At 41.5% G+C, this 18717-nt stretch overlaps 1 protein-coding gene and 2 long non-coding RNA genes across 3 annotated transcripts in view; all 3 read left to right on the top strand.

The window, feature by feature from the left end:
- The window catches only part of LOC103179160 (protein Hook homolog 3-like), an 86155-nt gene extending 67791 nt beyond the window's left edge, over positions 1-18364 (top strand). The window contains exons 46-56 of the mRNA XM_042342022.1: positions 1884-1919; positions 2235-2258; positions 2605-2631; positions 2822-2857; positions 4102-4137; positions 13678-13704; positions 15009-15044; positions 15527-15604; positions 17350-17385; positions 17556-17728; positions 18330-18364. Of these exons, the coding sequence (XP_042197956.1) occupies positions 1884-1919; positions 2235-2258; positions 2605-2631; positions 2822-2857; positions 4102-4137; positions 13678-13704; positions 15009-15044; positions 15527-15604; positions 17350-17385; positions 17556-17563 (344 nt within the window). The 3' untranslated portion in view covers positions 17564-17728; positions 18330-18364. The remainder of the gene's footprint in view (positions 1-1883; positions 1920-2234; positions 2259-2604; positions 2632-2821; positions 2858-4101; positions 4138-13677; positions 13705-15008; positions 15045-15526; positions 15605-17349; positions 17386-17555; positions 17729-18329) is intronic.
- Positions 7456-8256, top strand: LOC103188119. Its single transcript, XR_006085592.1, has 3 exons — positions 7456-7481; positions 7890-7925; positions 8233-8256. It is a non-coding gene; the product is annotated as an uncharacterized LOC103188119 (long non-coding RNA).
- LOC103188118 lies at positions 12323-13228 on the top strand. The gene is made up of 5 exons (XR_006085593.1): positions 12323-12346; positions 12570-12596; positions 12768-12803; positions 13030-13062; positions 13207-13228. It is a non-coding gene; the product is annotated as an uncharacterized LOC103188118 (long non-coding RNA).
- Positions 18365-18717: the final 353 nt, after the last annotated feature.

Genomic DNA, 18717 nt, shown 5'->3' on the forward strand with positions numbered 1-18717 from the left:
TCAGGACAGCAATGGTCCTGGGATCAAGCGTGGAGGCAGAGAGGTACAGTTGGTTGTAATCCGCATAAAAGTGGAAGTTGACCCCATGTCTTCATGTGATGTCACCAAGAGGGAACATATAAATGTTGAAGAGGAGGGGACAGAGCTCTGAGGAATGCCACACAAAATGGTGCTTGGCTAGAAGAGAACCCGTTTATGGAGATGAAATGGAGGCGGTGTGAGAGGTTCACTCTGAACCATTCAAGGACAGAACCGTGAAAGTTAAGATGAGAGAAGAGGCAGTGGATGAGGATGGAGTGCTCAATGTTGTTGAAGGCAGCAGAGAGGTCAAGGAGGACAAGGAGACAGATGGAGCCCTGGTCACAGATGGACAGAATGTCATATATCACTTTAACTGGGGCGTTTTTTGGGTTGTGGGCGGCATGGAAACTGATTGGAGGGGTTTGTGATGGTAGTGGCGGGAGAGAAAGGAGCGAAGCTGGAAAGCAATGACTCGTTCAAGGACCTTGGAGAGGAAACAGAGTTTGCAGATGGGGTGGCAGTTTAAGAGCAGTTTTGGGCCCAGGGAACGTTTTTTAAGAATAGGAGTGATGAGGACCGTTTTTAATTTGATGGGAATGGTAGCAGTGGACGAGGAGAGGTTTATGATGTCAGTGAGATGAGGGGCAAAGAGGTGGAGCTGGGAGCTAAGGCGATGGGTAGGGATGGATTTGAGGGAACAGGTGCTCGGTTTCATGTGGTTTATAGCTGTGATGGGAGAGGAGGGGGAGACAGTTACGAAGGTGTGGCAGGAGGGATGGGTAGGGCCTGGGTTGAGAGGGGAAGATGTCTAGAGGCAGTAGATAGAAGGGCAGAGGCAGCTGAGCGGATCTCCTCGACTTTGGATTGACCTGCATTGTCTCGCAGTTGGCATTGGAGGTGGGAATGTGCGAGGCATGAGAGAGTGGGCTGATGACACGATTGGTGATGGAGAATTTGATCCTGGGCTTGTCCTTGGCTAATGATTTAGCAGAGGTGGGGGCGGAGGGATAAGATTTGATAAGATCCAACCAGATCTGCCGATGGACCGTAAGTTCTATTTAAGCCAGTTGTGTTCAGCGGCACACACCTGTGCTTTAAGACAGCGGAGGTGGCTGGTGTACCATGGTGACTTTCATAAGTAGGAGACGGTTCAGAAAGTGAGGGCAGCAAGCGAATCGAGATTGGAGGAGAGGGAGCTGTGGAGGAGAGTGACTGAGGAGGATAGGTCATTGCGGAAGTAAGTCCAAAGGGGAAGGAGATCAAATGACTCCAAGGCAGCCGTGAGGGAGAGGGGAAGATTTTTTCCCAGGGGTGTTGGAGATGGTGATGGCTTGGATGGCAGTTGGGAGAGTCACTGACGATTTCAAGCGGATGAAATGATGCTCCGAGATTTCTTTGTCGATGATGGTGAGGTCCGAGATGTTGAGGCCCTGAGTGATCACCAGGTTGAGGGGTTGACCGTGGATGTGGGTGAGGAGTGGATGTGGAGGGAGAGGTTGAGGGAGGAGATAAGGGAGGAGACGGCATTCTTCAAAGTGAAGGGCATTCTTCATTTTGCTTCTAACATTGTTTCCAGACGAATCTTTTGTTTCTTGTGAAATGTTGAAATGTGCCTCTGATTCCCAAATGGACCATCTATGGCTTGAAATGAAAATGTTTAACCCGTTCATTGTTTTGGTTTCCAGAAGTAACCAAATGTCAGACAGATCTAAAAGAAGCAGAAAAAGGTTTGAAGTTTGGGGATGTCAATGATGCTCTGTTTGTTGGTCATTTGTTTCTGTTTCTATTTAATATCAAACAATTAGTATTTTGAAACTGGTTTCAGAGAAAAGTTGTTGAATAAATTTTGATTTTGTTTCCAGAACTAAAAAAATGTCGAGAAGAGCTGAGAAAATACAGTGAGTAGAATTATTTCATTTTTGGAGCTTGTTTAAGGGCTAAATATCTATGAAATAATTGTAAATATTGTTGGCCAGGAGACCTGGAGATAATCCTTTCCCACTGTGACAAATGCCAGGCCAAATATCCTCAATACATTCCTCAATGGCCTTATGGATGTAGGATGTTAATGTGCGTCAATGCCTTTAAATGCCCATTATTTGCGATTCAGAATAATTCCATGTGAAATGCTTTGGGAGAGTTTGACTTTAGCACAAAATGAAGTGCAAGGATTGATGTAGTAAGAATTAATGAATTCCATGTTCGACTTGTAGAGGATAATGATGATAAAGCTTTAGGTAAGGGCGACATTTTATTAAGTTCACTCTTTGCAATTAAATATTTACTCAGAAAGAAAGCTATTCTCTTTGTTATTCTGACCCTTTCCATACTGAAAACTAAAATTTCTAAATCTTAAAATGTCTTTATAATTAACCTTTTAAGGTAGGAAAACCCAGCACATGCCCAGATGGCAAATCAGGCAGATAATTGTGTTTTCTGTTTCCTCTGAGGTATTATTATTGTGAATGTAACCTGAAACATCCTGAGCTGCACTGCACCATTCGCACAACCTCCAGAACTTTGTAGACTGTTTTGAAGAAAAGCATTTCACCAATAATTCTTTAAACCTGATCATATTTACAGAAGCAGAACGGGACGACAAGAAAACAGGTAGATTGTGAGAAGGTGGATGTTGTTACATTACGATGGATTTCGAATTTCGTTGATACTTTTCCTTTTGCTCAGGTTACAGTTTAATAGAAATAAACTCAATAGCATTGTAAACAATATAGATCTGGCAGGTTTATTGTGTGTCTATTTTATTGTGATATAGTAAAATCTGCTGATCTTTGTTTTTCAGAACTGGCTGATTGTCAGAAAGAATTGAAAGCTGCGCGTGAGTATAAAGTCTACATATCTATACACACGTTGGATGTGATGTATTTGTTGCCCTTATGATCAGAAGTTCCTTGAACAATGTGTTGTATTTCTTTGAACGATTGTTGGAAAACACATTCTTGAGCTCTGCCATGTTATGAAATCCGCCACAATGTACATTTGGTTTTGAGTTCAGGCCCTTTGCAAATCTAATATTCTGATCGTTTTTGTTCCATTAGAAGAAAAAGCCTATGATAAACTAACACCAGAAGGTAGATTGGATGCTTTACATTACAACAACAACAACAACAACAAGATTTCATTTATAGAGCGCCTTTCATGTCAGGAGTACGTCCCAAGGCGCTATACAGTTGGGTCGGGACCCGAGCATTGGGGGGAAATGGTCAGGATGAGGGGAGGGAAGGGAGGGAGTGAGGAGGGGGTAGAGAGTCGAGAGGGGAGGTGAAGGCACGGTCAAAGAGAAAGGTCTTGAGCCCGGCCTTGAAGGAGGAAAGGGAGGAAGCGGCGAAGGCACTGGGGATGGAGTTCCTGAGCCTCGGGGCTGAGAGGCTGAAGGCCCGACCACCGATAGTAGGGCGGTTGGGGCGGGGGATGTGGAGCAGACTGGAGCCAGAGGAACGGAGGTTACGGGCAGGTAGGTAGGGAGATAGTAGGTCAGAGAGGTTGGAGGGAGCGAAGCCATGAAAGGCCTTGTAAGTGAGGATGCGGATCTTGAATTCAATCCTCTGGGGGATGGGGAACCAGTGGAGGCGAGCGAGGGCGAGGGTGGGAGTGATGTGGTCCCGAAGCCTGGTGCGGGACAGTATACGAGCTGCAGAGTCCTGAATGACCTGCAGTGTGGAGGGAGGGCCGGGAAGGCCGGCGAGGAGAGAGTTCCCATAGTCCAGCCTTGAGGTGATAAGGATCCGTGGGCAACTAAAATTTGGTTCTATGACAAGTGAACATAATTGATGTGAGTTGAATTAATTGAACAATCAAACATAAAGTCCTTTCATATACATCTGTACATAATTACATTCACAGTGAAAAAATTGATCATGTTACAAGACGGTATGTATTGATAAAAGATTCAAGATTTCATGAGGTTTAATCAGTTTTCTTTTAGCTTCGATTACTGCGTTTATTGCAATTTAATCTATTTGTGATCAATTTAATACTGCAATACATATGAAGAATAAAGTTACACAGTTTGTAGGATTGCTAGTTTTTTGTTAACACAAAGAATCATCATGTGATTTCCAGAAAAGAAAGCGTGTGAAATATCACTGGATAAATTAGGTAAGAAAGTGGAGGTTATGTGTAAAACTGCTAAGAAAAGAACATGTGCGGTGCACACACTGTTCATAACTGCAGCCAATTCCATATTTTGGCCGATGTGGAAGGAAATGTTTACACGTTGTATTGTGAACCCGCATTTTTGTGACCAAGGCTGGTGAGAAATAATGCAAATATTTTTGTCGATTTGAGCAGAAAAGGAGAATAAGAAGCAATTGGAAGGTAAAATCCCATGGCATCAATGTGTATTTTTCTATCAGTTACCTACATTTCAACACATCGTGATCTTATTGTCGTTAACAATCACTGGCATCTCATTTACACTTTGTTTGTTGGTGTTTAGAATTTGAGAAGGTTGATGGGACCTTGAAAAAAAAGGGTGAGGAACAAACATGAATTGATTTTCTGTTTCTCTCTCATATCCGCGCCACAACTGGCACCGCCTTCCATCACCTCTGGAATGTCGCCAGACTACGGCACTACCTCACCCCTCACGCGGCTGAAACTCTGGTCCACACCTTTGTCACCTCAAGGCTGGACTGTGGGAACTCTCTCCTCGGCGGCCTTCCCGGCCCTCCCTCCACACTGCAGGTCATTCAGAACTCTGCAGCTCGTGTACTGTCCCGCACCAGACACCGCGCTCACATCACTCCCACCCTCACCCTCACCCTCGCCCTCATCCTAACCCTCGCTCACCTCCACTGCTCTCCATCCCCCAGAGGATCGAATTCAAGATCCTCATCCTCACCTACAAGGCCATTCACGGCCTTGCTCCTTCCTGCCTCTCTGACCTACTATCCCCCTACCTACCTGCCCGTACCCTCCGTTCCTCTGGCTCCGGTCTGCTCCACATCCCCCGCCCCAACCGCCCAACCATCGGTGGCCGGGCCTTCAGCCTCTCAGCCCCGAGGCTCTGGAACTCTATCCCCCAGTGCCTTCGCCGCTTCCTCCCTTTCCTCCTTCAAGGCCGGTCTCAAGACCTTTCTCTTTGACCGTGCCTTCAGCTCCCCTCTCGACTCTCTACCCCCTCCTCACTCCCTCCCTTCCCTCCCTCCCCTGACCATTTCCCCCTTGCTCGGGTCCTGACCCAACTGTACAGCGCCTTGGGACGTCCTCCCGACGTGAAAGGCGCTAAATAAATGGAATCTTGTTGTTGTTGTTGCTAAAATGAAGAAAACAGTTTATTTGCATGTTATATTTAAATTAATTCCAGTAATGATATAAGTAATGTATGTAACTGATTGTTTATTTCAGTCTCTCCGTTCAAGGGTTATAGTTCACTGTGTGTTAATTATTGTTTTGCCCAACAGAGAAGCTACTTACTGAAAGAGAAAAAGGTATTGCCATCGATTTGTTTTATGTAACATGAACCCTGAAACTTGGCTGTTGTTCCCTTTCGTTTCTCGAATAATTGTAAAATTGGAGAAAAAAAGGTGTTTTACAGAGACTGATATAAAATGCAGAACCTTCTTAACTTGAACTAAATTAGCCATCGACTGTACAGCGTTTACCAACAAATTATATTTATATGGAAATAAAATTGTTCCCTCTCATCTGTGTTTGCTTTGCAGAACAAACCTCTTGCCAAGCAAGACTGAAAGCTGCGAGTAAGGAAACAGTCTTTTGTTGTCTGCTCCCTCTTGGGGACATCATCCACAGACACGGGGTCAACTTCCACATGTATGCGGATGACACCCAACTGTATCTCTCTGCCTCCCCACTGACTCCAGGAAAACAACAACAACAGCAAAATTACATTTATAGAGCGCCTCTCACATTGGGAGGACGTCCCAAAGCGCTGAACAGTCAGATGTCGGAGCCTGAGCATGGGGAAGTGGTGTGTAGGTGTGAGGGAAGGCAGAGAGGTGGGAGGGTGACCAAAGGCACGATCGAAGAAAAGGGTCTTGACATCGGCCTTGAAGGAGCCAAGGGAGGATGCGAGGTGAAGGGTCCGCTGGACGGCGTTCCAGATTGTGGGGACAGAGAGGCTGAAAGTCCAGCCATCAATGGTAGGGCGGGTTGGGTGCGAGACATGGGGCAGGCTGGAGCCCAAAGAACGTAGGCAGAGGGCAGGTTGGTAGGGAGTCAGTAGGGAGTTTGACTATGCAAACTCCCTGCTTGTGAGGCTCTCCAGCATCTCTTGGCATTGGTTGCAAATCTTCCAGACCTATGCAGCCGAGTTTATCACCTCCACCATGCTTTGTGACCTTATCATCCCTATTCTCGCCCAACTCCATTGGCTTCCCATCATAGAGACGAAACAGTTCAAGATCCTTTAACTCAGCTTGAAAGCCCTCCATGGCCTTGCTCCCCACTAACTCTGGAAAATCTACAACCTCCACCAACCTGCCCCTGTCTCCGCTCAGCTGTCTCCAGCCTACTTCACTTCCCCCATCTCTCCTGCCCAACCATTGGCGGGAGGCCATCAAAACTGCCCCAACATCTGGCACTCCATGTTGCAGTCCCTCATCTTTGCCCCCTTCCATCAATTACCCTCCTTGCACCCTCTCTCCCCTCTAAGCTCTCCGATCTCAACCCCCAGTTCGGGTTCAAAGTAATTTTATGATTTTCATCATATTGAGAAATCTGACCCAACAGAAGAAGGAAAAGAACCAGACCAAGCAGATCAAGCCACACCAAGAGAGGAAACGAAACCGGTGGATGTAAAGAAGAAAGGTAGTTACTTGCCCGTTTGAAAGTTTTACTATATTGGTCAGTTATTTCCCACCTCCAGGGTACATTTCAGTTCCATTCAACATATATTTATTTGGGTTCCCATTTCTGTGTGTGTTGTGATGCTTTTCTCCTGGGTTTGGCGCTGACTGTGGAAATGCAAAATATTGGACGTCACAAAACAGCAATGAATGGATGACACAAATGCTTCATAGATTTCTCGTCATTTTATCAGAAGATGATGATCTTAAAGCAAAAATCTCTGCCCTAAGTAAGAATACATTTTGACTTATTTAAATATTGTGATGAGATGTTTGGTTGGTTATAACCTTCTTCTGTGTAGGTTATTCCCTTTTGTTTTTGCTGAGAATTCAGGGTGTTTAACTTACTGGTGAATCTGCATAAGTCGCTGGTTGGAATTATTAAAGAAATCATGAATTGCTCAGATTGTTCTATAGGTTGTAAATTCATGTTGTAATTGTTATCTATTGTCATCTATTGCAGAACCTCCATCACACACATAATTACATTCACAGATGTCCTTTCATGTCGGGAGGACATCCCAAAGCGCTGCCTTTACAGGTTTCTGTGTTGCTAATGAAGGAGCATTCAATAACTAACGTGTTTAACCACTATTATTTTTCTAGAAGCAGAGATTAAAGACATAGAAAAAGGTAACTACTGAAATGATTTAAAAATGGATATGAAATTCATGACTCATATCTATTACTATGAGCTTCTGCGGCTTTTGCTGTAAAGATACCACTTCTATTGAAATATTTTATGTTCTGATGGTTGTGGGGAAAACAAGAAGAGGTTTAAACGCAATATGAGAAACATTGATTACGCCTCAGTTTATATAGTTATTGATGTGTGGATATTTGTTATGTAACCTCAACCTCTTTCATCGTGTGTGTGCATTGGGATTTCAAGTGTTGATGATTCTTGTGAATGTGTTGTGTTCGTCTTACTGTGTTGGAAAGGAAACGGCAGCCGTAGGTTGGAGTTTGGTTCTCCCCAAGCAAGAGAATCATTCACTGTTGAAATAAAAATACCTCATAAATGTATTGTTTGCTTTTCAGAAATAGAAGAGTGTAAAAAGCTCACAGTCCTGGCAGGTGAGACTGATGTCCAGAAAGCCTTGTGAAATGGGTCATGTCAACATCCTTGTTGTGAGTCGAGTCTATCCTTTCCCAAGTGCAGCGCCCAGCACATAATACCAAACTGCAAACACTTCTTAACTTCTCACCCTTTCACCTTTCCTCACTGTGTTCTCTTGTATTATTAGTTACATGAGGTCGTCACTTGGTGGTTCTGTTTCTCTCGGCTTCTTTTCTGGCTGCCCGGCTCAAGGGGCAAAGTCAGCAACAGGCAATGAGTGTATTCTCACGCAGGTGCTTAATGGATTCTTTGCTTGGACTTTAGAGCAAGAGGTTGTTGCAGAGGACGAGGAAACAGCAAGTAAGCCCAGATTATTTGTGTTAAACATTCAGGCGGAATTTTGTTTGTTAGTGTCCGAGCTGTTGTATGAATCTAACTTTTACATTGTCCAGTTTATCAAAGGGCGTCCAACTACATCAACTTGAAATGCTCAGAGACGCTTTCTGATGCGTTTGGCACATTGCAAACACTGGTTATATTTTCCTAAAAAGAACTAAGTTTTCTTGTATGTTTTTTTAAATCCGTATCAATAATTAATGAAGATGCTAAAACAAACTTGAATATACGTGTGGTCTGAGGTTTACATATTTGTGTTTTATTAAAGTTTGTATCATATAAACAAAAATTGATTCAGTAATAATTACAAGAAACTCCCAAAGCCAAAGTATCTACATTTCCCATTGAAGAAATCCCTCAATCTAAACTAATTTTATGGCTTTTCAAAAATAGAATTAAAAACAGAAAGTGCAGGGACAGGTGAGCTTTAACATTTGATCAACATCACATTCTTTGGCTTCTGTTGCTTTGACCTGAATATTTTTCTTGTGAGAAGACACGATTACGGTTGTGCTCTCATCAGTTCTTGTTTCACAGCGTCTCTCCTCACATATATCCCCAGATATGTAAGAAAAAAATCCCAATGTTTTTCAGAACTGGAAGAGTGTAAAACAAAACTAAAGGAAGCAGGTAGGGAAGAGGTTTCTGAGTTTAAATAATCAAATGATATCGACAAGAATATATACATAAGTGTCAATTTTAATAGTAGTTTTTTGCTTACAGAGGATCTTAAAATTAAACAAACTGCGGGTAAATGTTCACATCAGATCTGGAATACATTGTTTGAAAGGGCGGTGGAAGACTATTCAATAACGACTTTTAAGAGTGAAGTGGATAATTATTTGGGGAGGACAAGTTTGCAGGGATATCGGGAGAGAGAGGGATTGATTTGGAAGCTCTTTTAAAGGAGCCGGCACAGACAGGATGGGCTGAATGGCCTCCTTCTGTGCTGTATAATTCTGTGATTCTATGAGTCTGGGATCATAGAATCATCGCAAGGTGTCCTGTAGCTCAGTGGATGGAGCACTCGACTCACTCGACCTGGATTCGATTCCCGGCAGTGCGAGACCTTGGGCAAGTTTCCTTACTCCACACACCTGATAATAATCCATCAGAAGAAAAAACAATAATAAAAAAAGGGTCACTTCAACCCTCGAATGTCTGTAGGGACACTGCTGTGCGCAATTGGTTGCAATTCACTTTACAGTATGTTCTGTGAAGCGTTTTTTGACTTCTAGAAGATGTGAAATGCGTTATGTCAAATATAGGAATATTAATATCACCGCAGTATGAATGTTATTTCACATATTTGAAATAATAAAGGGAATTTAGACCTCTTGATAGTTGAAAAATATTTTTGTTGAAACTATGTTTTAGATCACAAATATGGACACAAATGAACAGTTGATAACGGAATACAGCAAAATATACACAGACCAACAGAGAGACGGATAAACACATACACTCACAGATATACGAAATAACACCCTCACAAACAAAAGAGGGAAAAGCATTTACCCGATAAAAGGGAGGTTATGCACAAGGATGAATAGCTGAAGAAATTTCTTTTTTTTTTAGAATTAGAGGAAGCAAAACAAAGCTTGAAAACTACAGGTGATGAAAATAAGTTTATTCCCATACCAAAATATCAAAATAATACAGTGAGAAATTGTATAAAAACCTAAAAAATAACCTAAATTACATCTTGAGATGATGATATGATCATATTACGCAAAGCATTTGAATACCCACAAATTCTTGTTTTCTTCAACAGAGAAATCAATTGAAAAGAATGATAAAGGTAATTACATTGATCTGAGAGAGGAGATTTGTCAAACATTTGATCACTGATATCCATTACAATCTCTCGGTTCCTCTTTTGATATCAGACTCCCTTCATTAAAGGCACAGAATGGGTTGTTTATGGATCATCCTCTCCTTGTGTTTGTCCCCCTTCGGAGAGGCAGTCGATAACACAACCCGAAGCCACCTGTCGATTGATTGAAGCAGATTTGCTTAATCAAATGTTCTTTTTCAGAAAGAGACACTTGTGAAGAAGAGATAAAAGCAGCAAGTAAGAATATATAATTCATTTAAAGATTTGGAGAAGGATCTTATCTTGTTTGCTGCTCACGATGTGAAAATTGGTGAAAATAGATCAAGCTTATTTATGTCGAGTAATTTAAGAAGGATAACAAGACGTTGTTGACAATGTTTAATCAAAGTAGAGCAAACATCGGGAAATGGTTTGGTTGTTTATTCTGGAAGAATAAACAGGAATGTGCGAAGGGCAATCCTCATTCTGTTACTAAAATTGTCTTCAGATTAATCTTCTCTGCTTCTAAATCAGTTGAAAATTGCTGAATCCCAAATTAACTGGTTGAAATAAAAATGTTTAACCCATTCACTTTTTGGATTTCAGAACTAACCAAATGTCAGACGGATCTAAAAGCAGCAGAAAAAGGTTGGAAACTTGGCAGTGTCCATGTTTTCTTTTCTATTTAATTTCAAGAATGGGTGCCATTTGTTGTTAGAATATACACTTTTTGTTTTCTGCTAGAATCATAATAGATGTTGTGAATGGGTTAACTTTTAAGTTAAGTGTTGGGGACAACTGGACGGACAGTCATGGGATAGGACTCATCTGGTTTTCTCTGTTTTTGAAAGAATAACAGACAGGGGCCGGGGATCACCTCTTATCAGTAAATGACAACAAGCCACAGAGGTAACGGTCCAAGGTACCAGTCGACACAGGATCTCGACTGAGCAATAAGTCGCTAGATTCTGACAGGGCCAACCGACAGAGGGCAACCCTCAACAATAGCAATTAATGAGCAAGTTGCTTAAACGAGAGGGCCTCGGTACCATCACGGGATACTGATAAGGAATAACCAGTCACTTAACAGGAATGTACTAATGATCCCACACCACAAAATAATGAGCACCAGATACAGCCCTAAACTGATCAATCCTCTATCTTCGACAATTAGATCAGACAACAGGGCTCTTAAGGACAATGTGTACGTGTGCTGAGGCACTACACCCCATGAGGTGTTCACGTACACCCAGAATGATTTCGACCGGGTGATCTAATGTCCGCACCATGATTGGATGAACATTGGTATAAGAGTTCCGTTAACTTTGTGTACGGGGCCGTCCCGGGTCGCGGAGACAAGGGTACGGAGATGGAAGACTGAGTGCTAGAAACACTAAGACTGAGGATATCAGATGGAAGATTGAAAGCTGTAAGCAAGAAGACTGAAAGCATGAAGAATCAAGCTTGTGTGCTGGAAAGACAGAGTGTTGAACTGTTGAACTCGAGCTATCTATAGTGGTGTTATTCTGTTATAAGATCTGTTGATTGTACCGGCCTTTGGTCTGACCCATCGGGATATTGGGGAATAACGAAGAATAATAATAAAACAGTCTGAAATCTGGTAGGGGAATTAGTGTTATTTCCTTACAGATTTGGCTGATTTTATTTTCTAACACATTGCTATTGGAACAGCCACAATGCACTGTTTCCGATTGATTATTATTATGTTAGTAAAGAGGGAAAGTGATACCGTTTCAATTGATATATCTTCCAGGATACAAGTAGAACAGCGCTAAGTTACCAATTGTTAAAACTGGTTCCAATAAAAGTGTTGCATAAATTTCCGTTTTGTTTCAAGAACTAAAAGAGTTGAAAGAAAGGCTGAAGAAAGACAGTAAGCAAAATTATTGTATTGTTGAAATTTGTAAAATTGGCTGCATATTGATGCAATAATGATAAATCTTTGCTGACCAGGAATCTTGGAGAAAATCGCTTCTCTTTCTGACAAATAAAACAGCAAAAATCCTCCAGTTAAATTACTCAATAGCATTATGGATGTTGGATATTGCTGCGCAGTCTATGCCTTTAAATGGCTGTGAATAATTCCATGTGAGGTGCTTTGAGAGGGTTTCTCTTTCGGTGCTGAATCAAATGCAAGATTTGATGCCGTAATAATTAATGGATTCCATGTTTGATTTGTAGACGACAATAATGTGAAAGCTTTAGGTAAGGACAACATTTATATTAATTTAACTCTTTGGAATACAAGTTTTCATCAGATCGAAAGTTGTTCTTTGTTGCCATTTCCACACTGAGATACTATTATTGTGAATATAACCTGAAACATCTCCGGCTGTGTTGCACCATTCTCACAACCTCCCGCGCTTTGTAGATTGTTTTGAAGGGAAGCATTTCATCAGTAATCCTTTAAGCTTAATCAATTTTACAGAAGAGGATCTGGAGAAGAAGAAAGCAGGTAGATTATGAGGAGCTGTTGTTATAATATGATCCAATTGGTATTTTGCTGATGTATTGTTTTACTTGTGGTGCAGTTTAATAGATATCAATGCAATAGCATTGTAAATAAAGCTTTAATTGTGTTTCTGTTATTGTGATATAGTAAATTCTCCTGATCTTTGTTTTTCAGAACTGGCTGATTGTCAGAAGGAATTGAAAGCTGCGCGTGAGTATAAAGTCTACATATCTATACAAACGATGAATGTGATGTATTTGTTGCCCTTATGATCAGAAGTTCCTTGAACAATGTGTTGTATTTCTTTGAACGATCGTTTTGTTGGAAAATATATTCTTGAGCTCTGCCATGTTATCAAATCCGCCACAATGTACATTTGGTTTTGTAGTTCAGGCCCTTTGCAAATCTAATATTCTGATCGTTTTTATTCCATTAGAAGAAAAAGCCTATGATAAACTAACACCAGAAGGTAGATTGGATGCTTTACATTACGATCAGTGGGCAACTAATATTTGATTATTTTACAAGTGAACATAATTGATATTAATTGAATTAATTCACCAATCAAACATGAGGTCCTTTCATATATATTTGTACATAATTATTTCTACAGTGAAAAAATTGATCATGTTACAAGACGGTATGTATTGATAAAAGTCCAACATTTCATAGAATTTCAGAATTTTTTTTATCTTCAATTAATGCTCTTTTTGCAATTTAATCTATTTGAGATTAATTTAATACTGCAATATTATGGAAGAATACACTTGCACAGTTTGTAGGGCTGCTAGTTTTTCGGTGACTCAAAGAATTATAATGTGATTTCCAGAACGGAAAGCGTGTGAAATGACACTGGAAAAATTAGGTGAGAAAGTGGTTGATATGTGTAAAGATACGAAAAAAAGAATATGTGCGGTGCATACACTGTTCTTAACTGCCGCCGATTGCATAGTTTGGCCGATATGTAAGGAAATAAGGACATGTTGTATTATCAACCTGCAGTTTGGTGACCAAGGCTTCACCACCTGCAAATGACTGTTTGACCAGTGAGAAATAATGTGAATATTTGTGTTGATTTGAGCAGAAAAGGCGAACAGGAAGAAGTTCAAAGGTAAATTCCAATGATCCCAATTTGTATTGTACCTGCACCCTACGTTGCTATAAAGTTCCAGTTTATATTTTAGAAACTATTCTCAGATACTTCATTGATGTGGTAAAGACACATATGTATTGATCTGTAGCTTTGTTGTAAGAGCACTCACCTCACAAGTGAGAGGACCTCAGTTTGATTCCCGTCAGGGCGAAACTTTGGGCAAGTTTCCGTTCTACATACGCCTTTGTTTACCTAGCAGTAAGTAGGAACATATTTGTTACTCGATTGGCATGTCACTTTTCCTTGGGTAATAATCCTTTCAAAATAATAATAATATTAATAATTTGGTCACTCAATCCACGACAGTTTGTGGGACGCTGCTGTGTGGAATTGGCTGCCGCGTTTCGCCCCAAATAATATACAGTCAATTCATTTTACATTATCTACTGTGAAGCACTTTGAGATGTCTAAAAGATATGCTATGGCCCTGTACGAAATGCTAGATTTATTATTATTTATGTAGCCAGAAGAATAAGTGTTGATAGGTCTCGTTTTGCTTTTCTGTTGTTAGAATATTTGATGTTTGATGACATCTATGAAGAAAAAGGTGAAGNAAAAATATAACTTGATTTTCTTTTACAAGAAAGAGAACGATTCCCCTCATCATTATGTATAATTTAATTCTGTTTATGATATAAATGATGTACGTAACTAATCATTTATTTCAGTTTCCCCGTTCAAGGGTCATAGTTCGCTGTCTGTTAATTTTTGTTTTCCCCAATAGAGAAGCTACTTACTGAAAGAGAAAAAGGTATTGCCATCCACTTGCTATCAGGTCTCACCAAATGGATCAATTTCAAGATCCTTTCACTCGTTATCAAATCCCTTCAAGCCCTTGCACTTCCCGACCTCTCCGAACTGCTCGGCTGGCTCTGGCCTCCAGTTTGTCCCTGTGCCATCCACTCCACCGCCGATAGCCGTGACTTCAGCCACTGAGCCCTGAAATTCTGGAAATCTCTCCCTCAATCCCTTCACCTTGCCACCACCCTCCCCACCTTCAAATCCCACCTAAAAGACCTCTGCCACTGTGAAGCACTCCAGGACACGACTGCGCTGTCAGGGCGCTGTATAAATGCAAGTTATTGCTGCTGTTGTTGCTATTTGCTTTATGCAACATGATCACCTGAAACGTGGCCTGTTGTTTCCTTTCTTGACCAGCTGTAATACCTTCAACTCAATTGACCATCGACTGTAGCTTACACCATTCAACTATGTTTAAATGGAATTCTAATTGCTCACGTTAAGCTGTGTTTGCTTTGCAGAGCTAACCACTTGCCAGAAAAGACTAAAAGCTGCGAGTAAGAATATAACTTTTACAATACAACATTACGTTTGTACAGCACCTTACAAGTTAGGAGGACATCCCAACGTGCTGGACAGTCAGAGATTTAGATCCGAGCTGGGGGGTCGGGATTGGGGAGGGTGGAGGGTAGCGAGAGCAGGCGGGTGGCCGAACATCGAGGAGGAGGATCTTGAAACTTGCCTTGAAGGAGGCAAGAGAGGGAGCGAGGCAAAGGGAATATGGGATGGAGTTCCAGAGGGTACGGGAAAAAAGGCTAAAGGCCTGACTGCCGATGGTGGGGTGGGACAGGCGGGGGATGTGGAGCAGGCCAGTGCCAGAGGGAATGGGCGGGTTGATATGGGGACTGGTTTAATAAGAGGTTTATTTATTAGAAGTGACAAATTATTCTTGTTTGTCATCTTGGCTCTTTGAGCCTCACTTTGTATTTTTATGCTGAGCAAAACATTAAAAATATACTGAGAAATCTGACTCCAACAGAAGAAGGGAAAGAACCAGACAAAGCAGATGAAGCCAAACCAAGAGAGGAAAAGAAACCGGTGGATGCAAAGAAGAAAGGTAGTTACTTGCTTGGTTGAAAGTTTCACTATATTGGTCCGTTATTTCCCACTTCCAGCGTACATTTCAGTTCCATTCAACGTATATTTATTTGGGTTCCCATTTCTGTGTGTGTTGTGATGCTTTTCTCCTGGGTTTGGCACTGACTGAAAAAGCAAAATATTGGACGTTGCAAAACAGCAGTGACTGAATGACACAAATGCTTCATAGACTTCTTGTCGATTTTCCAGAAGATGATGAGCTTGCAGAAAAAATTACTGCCCTAAGTAAGAATATGTTTTTTACTTATTTAAAATGTCTGGTTGTTTGTAAACCAGCAACCTGACCTCCCCCTAAAACTGTCCGAAACCGTATGCAACCTAGGCATCAGGTTCGACCCCCAATTATCCTTTCTCCCCCACATCCGGTCCCTCATCAGCACCGCTTTCTTCCACCTCCGACGAATTGCGTGTCTCCGCCAATACCTTACCCCAAAAGCCACTGAAACCCTGGTCCATGCCTTTGTCACCTCTTGGCTGGACTATTCAAATGCCGTCCTCATTGGTCTCCCCTCCACTACCATTCATAAAATCGATGTCATCCAGAATTCTGCCGCTGCATTCTTACCCGCACCAAACTCTGCTCCCCGATTACCCCAGTCCTTGCCAGACTGCATTGGCTGCCTGTCCATGAGAGGATCGACTTCAAGATCCTCACTCTTGTCTTCAAATCCCTGCACTCCTCTGCAACCCCCGACCTCTCTGACCTCCTCTCTCCTCACACAGTGCCCGTTACATTCGCTGCACCGGGTCTGGCCTCCTCCTTGTCCCCCGAATCCTCCGCTCCACCATCAGCGGCTGTGCCTTCAGCCACTATGCCCCGAGGCTCTGGAATTCCCTTCCTCACTCCCTTTGACTCGCCACCTTTCTTCCTAATTTCAGGTCTCGGCAGAAGACCTTTCTTTTCGAGCGAACCTTTGGTCACCTTCCTCCCCCTCCCTCTGGCTCCTACCCCTCCCCCCGGCTCGGCCCTGTGATCCATTACTGTGAAGCGCTCTGAGCGGCGTGGAGGGCTCTATATAAATCCAAGTTGTAAATCACTGGTTGGAAATATTCAAGAAACTGCTTTTATAGACAGTTAATTACTGAGATAATTGGCAGTTTTAACTATTGGGTCCTGAGCATAGTAAACTCATGTTGTAACTCTTCAGCAATTAACATCTGTCACAGTACCTCATCGCACAAATACTATCCCACTTTGCAGATTGTTGTGTTGCCACTCAATATGTATTCAAAACCCAATACGTGTTTACCCACTATTTCTTATATAGAAGAGGATATTAAAGAAATAGAAAAAGGTAAATTTGAATCGATTTGAGACTTTGCATGAAATTCATCAGACACATCTGTGACTGGGCTTCTGTATTTTCGGCTGTAAAGATACCACTTCTATAGAAATATTTTATGTTCTGATGCTCGTGGGAGAGTAACAAGAAGAGGTTTAAACGCAACATGAGAAATCGTGAAAATACGCCTCAGTTTATATAGTTATTGATGTGTGGATATCTGTTATGTAACCTCAACCTCTTTCATCGTGTGTGTGCATTGGGATTTCAAGTGTTGATGATTCTTGTGAATGTGATGTGATCCTCTTACTGTGTTGGAAAGGAAACGGCAGCCGTAGGTTGGAGTTTGGTTCTCCCCAAGCAAGAGAATCATTCACTGTTGGAATAAAAATACCTCATAAATGTTTTGTTTGCTTTTCAGAAATAGAAGAGTGTAAACAGCTCACAGTCCTGGCAGGTGAGACTCATGTCCAGAAAGCCTTGTGAAATGGGTCATGTCAACATCCTTGTTGTGAGTCGAGTCTATCCTTTCCCAAGTGCAGCGCCCAGCACATAATACCAAACTGCAAACACTTCTTAACTTCTCACCCTTTCACCTTTCCTCACTGTGTTCTCTTGTATTATTAGTTACATGAGGTCGTCACTTGGTGGTTCTGTTTCTCTCGGCTTCTTTTCTGGCTGCCCGGCTCAAGGGGGCAAAGTCAGCAACAGGCAATGAGTGTATTCTCACGCAGTGCTTAATGGATTCTTTGCTTGGGCTTTAGAGCAAGAGGTTGTTGCAGAGGACGAGGACACAGCAAGTAAGCCCAGATTATTTGTGCTGAATGTTCAGGCTGAATTTTGTTTGTTAGTATCTGACCTGTTGTATCAAACTCACATTTATGGCTGAGTTTATCAGAGGTTGTCCGACCACATCTTTGTAAAGCGGTTGAGTAATAATTAGGAGAAACTCCCAAAGTATCTACATTTCCCATTGAAGAATTCCCTCAATCTAAACTAATTTTATGGCTTTTCAAAAATAGAATTAAAAACAGAAAGTGCAGAGACAGGTGAGCTTTAAAATTTGATCAACATCACATTCTTTGGCTTCTGTTGCTTTGACCTGAATATTTTTCTTGTGAGAAGACACGATTACGGTTCTGCTCTGATCATTTCTTGTTTCACAGTGTCTCTCCTCACATATATCCTCAGATACATCAGTTTGCGAGGAATCAGTTGGATCACACTGGGTTGTTGTGCTCAAATGTGTCATTGTTTGTGTTGGGGTCGGGGTGTCAGTGGCTTCATGTTGTGATGACGGTTGTGAGTTTCTATCTGAAATACTAATACAGTGGGAGAAGAGTTGTCCCCAATTCATGACATTATTTTGTTACGTAAGAAAAAAATCACTCTGTTTTTCAGAACTGGAAAAGTGTAAAACAAAACTAAAGGAAGCAGGTAGGGAAGAGGTTTCTGAATTTCAATCAAGAGAATGATTTTTTTCTGCTGATTATACAATTGATATCAACAGGAAACTATACATAAGTGTGATTCTTATTAGTAGCTTTTTGCTTACAGAGGATCTTAAAATTAAACAAACTGCAGGTAAATGTTTATATACTGTTACACATCACAGTATCAATGTTATCATTTCATTTGTTGCAAACACATTTTTGATCTTAAATGTTGAAAATCGTTTACTTGGTTAATTGGTATTAGATATAGCAAACGTCTTTTGAAAATCATGATTTTGCTCAATCTGTTGCTGACTTTAATCTCAGATATAGATATCAAATCAACTGACGACAAT

Source organism: Callorhinchus milii, unplaced genomic scaffold (genome assembly GCF_018977255.1).
Source record: "Callorhinchus milii isolate IMCB2004 unplaced genomic scaffold, IMCB_Cmil_1.0 Scaffold19, whole genome shotgun sequence".
Taxonomy (NCBI): Eukaryota; Metazoa; Chordata; class Chondrichthyes; order Chimaeriformes; family Callorhinchidae; genus Callorhinchus; species Callorhinchus milii.